This window comes from Symphodus melops, assembly GCF_947650265.1.
Source record: "Symphodus melops genome assembly, chromosome: 5".
In the NCBI taxonomy this organism is placed as follows: Eukaryota; Metazoa; Chordata; class Actinopteri; order Labriformes; family Labridae; genus Symphodus; species Symphodus melops.
Window position 1 is genome coordinate 12,059,318 of NC_136695.1, and position 6,000 is coordinate 12,065,317.

Consider the following 6,000-nt stretch of genomic DNA (forward strand, 5'->3'; position numbering starts at 1 on the left):
CTCCACCAACAGTCACTCACCTGCACACACACATCATCGTCCTCGCACATATTTATTCACCCGGAAAACCCATCGCATGAGATACAGAGAATATATGCATGCGGATTCACATTCTCAACATTTTTCATTGTCTGACTCCGAGATAAATCACAACACGTCTTTTTTTTGTTCAGCTGAGTGTGACAGGCGGTCTCTGAGTCGTCCCCGCCCTGGGCTGGGCAGCTGTCTCTATTTTTTAAACTGAAGCATGATTTGCTCCGGATACTGACCTGTGACAAATTGTATACATTATTAATCACATGTCAATTAGAGAGATGGAATTGTGCATTCTAATGAGACAGAGCAGCATTTGTCCACGCAAAGCTCATGAGGACATTTGCATGTGTCCTGATGCCATTCACTAAACAGCTTGATTTAGGCATACCTCTACTCCGTTTCCTTTTCATGCTTTCCCCGTCACTTTTCCTTTCCTCTACTCCCATCTCCTTCGAACCCAGCACATTCCCTTACATGCCTGTCCCTTCATTTTCATTCTTTTTCTTTACCCCTCTTCATTTCCTTTCTTTTTCTTTGCTCTCGTCTCACTTTCTCTCTTTTCTGTCCTCTGACTTCAGCCCTCCTCTTCTCTTCTCGTCTCGTCTCTAATCCACCTTTTTGGATAAGCGTTCCTTTTTCCTCTTTTCCACCCTTTCCTCCTTCCTCCCCCTCTTTTTATTTTTATCTGTCTTCTATCTTTCTGATTCCCCCTCTAGTTTCCTTTAACTCTTTTTTTCGTTACTTCTCATCTTCTTTTCCGCCCTCCGCCCCCTTGTTTTCTATGATTCATTGTGCTCTCCTGTTCATATTTTCTGTCTTGTCTTCTCTCCCATCTTATCTTTTTTGTTCCCCAATTGCTATTTCTTTACCTCTCGTTTCCTGTTACCGTCTCGTCTCTCCTCATGCTTGTTTCCCTTCCTCTCGTTTCACATTTTATTCACGCCTTTCCCCCTCTCTCTCTTTTTTCCTCTCATTTCCATTTCTCCTCTAGTTTTTTTTTTTTTTTGTATTTGCCGTCTCCGTCTTCTATCCCTCCACTTCCCACATCTCTGTCTTCTTTCTTGTTCACCCTTTCCCCTTGTCATCTCACCTTATCTCCTCTCCTCCACTTCTTTCATGTCCTTCTCTCTTTTCTTTGTCTATTCTTTTTATCTATTCTTCTCTCCTCATCTTCTCACCTTTTTTCTCCGTTCCCTCTCTTCCTCGTCCCTCTCCTGTGCTGTCATGTCCATCACCCGTGCTGGCAGTGATCACAGGAGACAGTGTGATAAGTAGCTTCTTTATAGAGAGTGTGAATGATATGTGGCACGGCCAGTGATTCCAAGTGACAGAGGCCAAATGGTAAGTGATGCAGAGCTCAGCTTCCCCCGGAGCTGCATTGTAAACAAACACACTGCATTATCACACACACACACACACACACAAACACCCACACACACACATTGCCATGCATTGGGTCTGTAAACACTCGCCATGGCTGTAATTAACGTTGTCACCGACGGTTGTCTTCAGCATTGACTTGCACACGCAGAAAAGGCCAGCCACCCCGAGGCCTCTATTAACATGCGTCATATTAAATCACTGACTCTCCTCCACCAGGTTCCATCACCATCATCAGCACCATCATCACCATCATCATCACTGCCAGCTTCCCTCTATTAGCAAGGGTGCTGGTGGCAAACGCTGTTGTGTGCGGGTGCTGGTGGAATTAAGAAAAAAAAAAAAAAAAGAAAAAGAAAATTGCTTGTGTGGATCTGGTAGCGCTTTTAACCGAATGCCCTCCTCCCCCCTCTTCCTCCTCCTCCTCTTCCTCCTCCTTTTCCTCCCCACACCCCCCCCCCCCCCTTCCCACTCCTCCTTCTCCCCCCACAGTTGGTTTTGATTTTAACGGACTCCACAGAGGTACTGACGCTCACACCACCGCTTCTGAAGCTCCCAAACAAGTATGTGGCACGATGGCTAACACTGGGCTCCCCTCATCGCTTCTGCATGTTTCTTCTTTTTATTGTTGCGTCACCTCTGCATGTGTGTGCGTGTGTGCGTGTGTGTTTGTGTGTGTGTGTGTGTGTGTGTGTGTGTGTGTCTACGTCAATCCTGCATCAACATCCTTCTGTTGTTGTTTTATTTATTTATTTTTTCAGTCACATGTGGCAGCCTCTGCACCTGCATTAACACCTGGCATCCTCTGCTGGATCACAACATGTGTATCCAGAGTCAAAATCACAGCTGGCTGATTTGATTTCAAACCAACTTTTCATGATTTAATTACAACAAAAACTGCAATCAGCTCAGAATAGCTCTTCCATACCTGATTGGACAAAATCATAAGCACATACTATACATGTTTTAACGGGTTTTCTTTTATAACCCAGTATTGCTAATTATTTTAATACATAACTGTATCACTTCTTCACTTTATACAGTGTATAGTTCTGTCTCAGCCTGCACACACACACACACACACAAGCACACACACGCACACATAGAAGAAAACATTTAAAAGCAGTCTGTAAAAAAAGTCTTCAAAACAACAATGACTCAGTCAAACAGGTAGTTAACAAGATGATTTTACGTGCATCTATTTGCAAACCCAAGCCAAACATCCAACATTTCCACTGGCTTCAGCGTTGGCTGTGATCCTCTCGGTTCATTGCTGCAATACAAAAAGTACAACACGGTTCTACTTTTGGCTGCAAACAGTAACTTAGCAAGCATGAAAGAAAACACATGTAGACGATGATGTGTTTAACCTGCAAACATCTGCATGGAGAGTGAAAACGCATGGCTTAACATTCAGAAGCGAATTGATACATGCTGAAATGTAATTAGTTACATTTGAACAGATCACCCCCCCATCCCCCCCTCCCACACACACACACACACACACAGAGATTTAAGACACTATTGTATTAATTTGGTTAATTAAAATAAGTTGTCCTTTGACCAGTAATTAAATCCATTCCATTTGAAACAAGAAGAAGAAATGTGACGGTTAACGTGTAAATCAGTTTTGATGATGAAATCCTTTGTAGTTTGTCGAGTGACATTTCCGATTTTCAGTTTGTCACAGAGACGAGCGTCGAGGCTCAGGAAACAGGAGTAAATCAGTTCTGCTTTGACATTCCGTGAGTGCTGCTTTCTACACGCCGCGCCTCCATCTTAATTAATCACACATCACACACTCACATACCCCAAATGGACTCAGATTTACCGCGCGCTATGAATGATGGGAGCAGGCACAGCGGAGGGGTCCAATTAGATGTTGTGTTGACGCTGCTTTACGGTGACGATAACCTTTAGCATAATGTAGTGCACCGGTCCCGTCAGCGATGTTTCCTCGCAGGACGATGTCGTGGAGGTTCTTGCTTTCCTCTCACGTCTCCACTTTGCCATCTCTCCAGCTGTTTTTCCTTTTTTTTGTGTGTGTGATTTTTCTGTGATTAATTATACCTTTTTTTGTTTTATCTCTCTCTCTCTCTTTCTCTTCCTTCTTTCTTCCTCTCTGTTGTGTTTCTGATGATGTATGATAACAGCTATATTTCCTTGTTTCTTCTTTAGGGAGAAGGGTGCGGGAGGGGCATGGGGACTCATTTGTTTTGCCGCTTTGATACTCTTCCATTTATCAAAATGATAATTAGGTGCAATTAAATGGCAATCTCATTTGTTTTGTTCAGGTGTGTGTTGCTTATTATTTTATTATTTCTTATATTTCTGCCGAGGTGTCTGTGCCATTGTAGGTCAGTCTAATTAGAAGAGAGAGTATAAGGTGTGAGCGTGGAATCTCATTGTGTGTGTGTGTGGGTGTGTGTGTGTGTGTGTGTGTGTGTGTGTGGGTTGGGACGTGGACTCGGTGATTGAGAGAAATTCATAGAGACAAAAGTAGGGCTGTTCAGACAGGGGCATGTGTGACGCTCTACTCCAGATGGCAAAAAAAAAAAGGCAAGAGTGAGTCCATCTAGGTGAAAAAAGGGAAGAGAAGTTAAATTTAAAAGCTGCTCTTAACCCACATAAAGTCTCCCTATTTACAGCTGGAAGCCATTATGAGTCTCAGTTTTTGTTTGTTGGTGTGTTTCCTTGTTTTCCCCCATTTTCTTCCCAACTGCAGCCAGTCTCTGTGCTTCACATTGTCCTGTCATGTTGAATCCCCTCTAAAAAGTCACCAAATCCAATCTCTGGCTTCCTCCTGACCTTTCCTATTTCTGTGTGTGTCTGTGTGTGTGTGTGTGTGTGTGTGTGTGTGTTCACCAGGGGAGAGGCCATTCTGCTGCCAGCTCTGCCCATACCGAGCCTCTCAGAAAGGGAACCTAAAGACGCACGTCCAGAGTGTCCACCATATGCCTTTCGACAACAGCCAGTACCCCGACGCAAGGAGTTTGTTTCTGAGCCATGAGGATCAAGGAGCACTGGATGCCAAACACCCACCGAACAACTGATAGAGAAGGATCGGGACTTTGGACTAGACTAGTCAGGGAATTAAACATCGACAAAAACATCATCGCTGTTCTGACAAATTAGAGGGCTGACGGATGGACCGAAACCTCTGCTTAACATCTATTATCCCTTCAAATAAGTTTTTTTGAAAGGCCCTTTTAGTTTTGAAAAGATTTGTTTCTCTATATAAGAAGCTTGTTGCAAAGCAAGTTTAAAATCAAAATAACTGACTTTAAAAGACAAGAGTTTCTCATCTACTTGTAGAAAGACTTTTCTGGTAATGTTTCCCAGATAGAAGCTCAGGTGTCAGGTGTGCACACAGGCTTGAAATTCCCCCCACACAGAAGAGTGAACTATGAGCTGTCTGATCAGCAGGAAAACTGGACTTAACGCTGATTAACCGGTGCTCCTCTTGGTCTTGTTTGAAATGAAGGTTGACAAAAGTTAATAAATTGTGTGTAGTTTACATAACCTTTAATGACTCATGACTATAAAAGGCCTGCAAAAAAAAAGTAAAGAGTTGCCTCTTGCCGCCTTTTTGGAGGTACCGACAGGTGAAGTTGCTTTGTGCAGCTTTAGAAGAAGAAAAAAAAATAGCTTGAATTCAAGGTTTAAATCTATGACTGTGGCATTGCATGGCTGCTGTAGTTGCCCCATCTTTCCCCTTTTTAAAGCTTTATTGTAGAAGAATTGTGCATTTCTCAGGACACCAATCATCAGACACACGAGACACTCCGCAGTTCATCAACAGTCCACAGACACATTGCAAGTTTGATTCATCTGGGACCTGACTCATAAATAGAAATACTTCCATCTGTGTGTGTGTGGGGGGGGGGGGATGTTGGGAGTGCAGTGACCAGTCTGAGTCTGTGCCGTTGATGATTAGAAGAAGAGAAGAGAGAGAGAGAGAGAGAGAGAGGTGGGATTAAAACAGCAAGAGAGCGAGCGAGAGAGCACGGCAGAGAGAGAGAACGCTAATGGGGGTGTCTGCTTTAGTGCTCATTAAAAAGAGTGTGCGTTTTTAATAGCCAATATAAATGAGCGGACCATTTTTATGGTCATTCAATTATTGTCCATTTAAGAGGAAGGGGCTGAGTGGAGGCAGTTTTTATCCATAACTCCTTCATATTAGGGGAGGCTTACGGACACTGACCCTTCTGACTTTGAATTAGACTGACTCTAAAACAGTGGGAATTGAGAGAAGATGCTGTATAGCTCTGTATTGCACAGATTAAACTCCCAACTTGTGTTCTTGCTAAGAAAAATACGTCCTTGCTAGATTTAGCTTAATTTAATTTTTCTGAAGGGAACCAATAATAGCTTACTGACCTTTTTGCTCTCCTTAACCCACTTTGTTATGACTCCTTATCGCTGTACAGAATGAGTTAGCTTCAGCTTGTACGTTTAGCCAGGCTGTGCGCAATGCTATGTTGGGACCAATTTGTCAATAAAGTTTAAAAGGTCTGAAACAATATGCCATGTGAAAGTGTGAAGAATACGAAAACAATTTAACAAAATTAATTTTGAACGTCA

The 6,000-nt window shown here is 43.0% G+C and overlaps 1 protein-coding gene across 2 annotated transcripts in view; it reads left to right on the plus strand.

Moving 5' to 3' along the window:
• LOC306823848 (zinc finger protein 516-like) overlaps nt 1-5,306 on the plus strand; it is a 46,856-nt gene extending 41,550 nt beyond the window's left edge. Inside the window, exons 5-6 of one of the 2 annotated variants that reach the window (XM_079343718.1) lie at nt 1,909-1,979; nt 4,285-4,478. In XM_079343718.1, the coding sequence (XP_079199844.1) occupies nt 1,909-1,979; nt 4,285-4,344 (131 nt within the window). In that variant the 3' untranslated portion in view covers nt 4,345-4,478. Of the gene's footprint in view, nt 1-1,908; nt 1,980-4,284 lie in introns of both variants that reach the window. The other variant, XM_079343717.1, reaches the window with a different exon arrangement.
• The last annotated feature ends 694 nt before the right edge of the window (nt 5,307-6,000 follow it).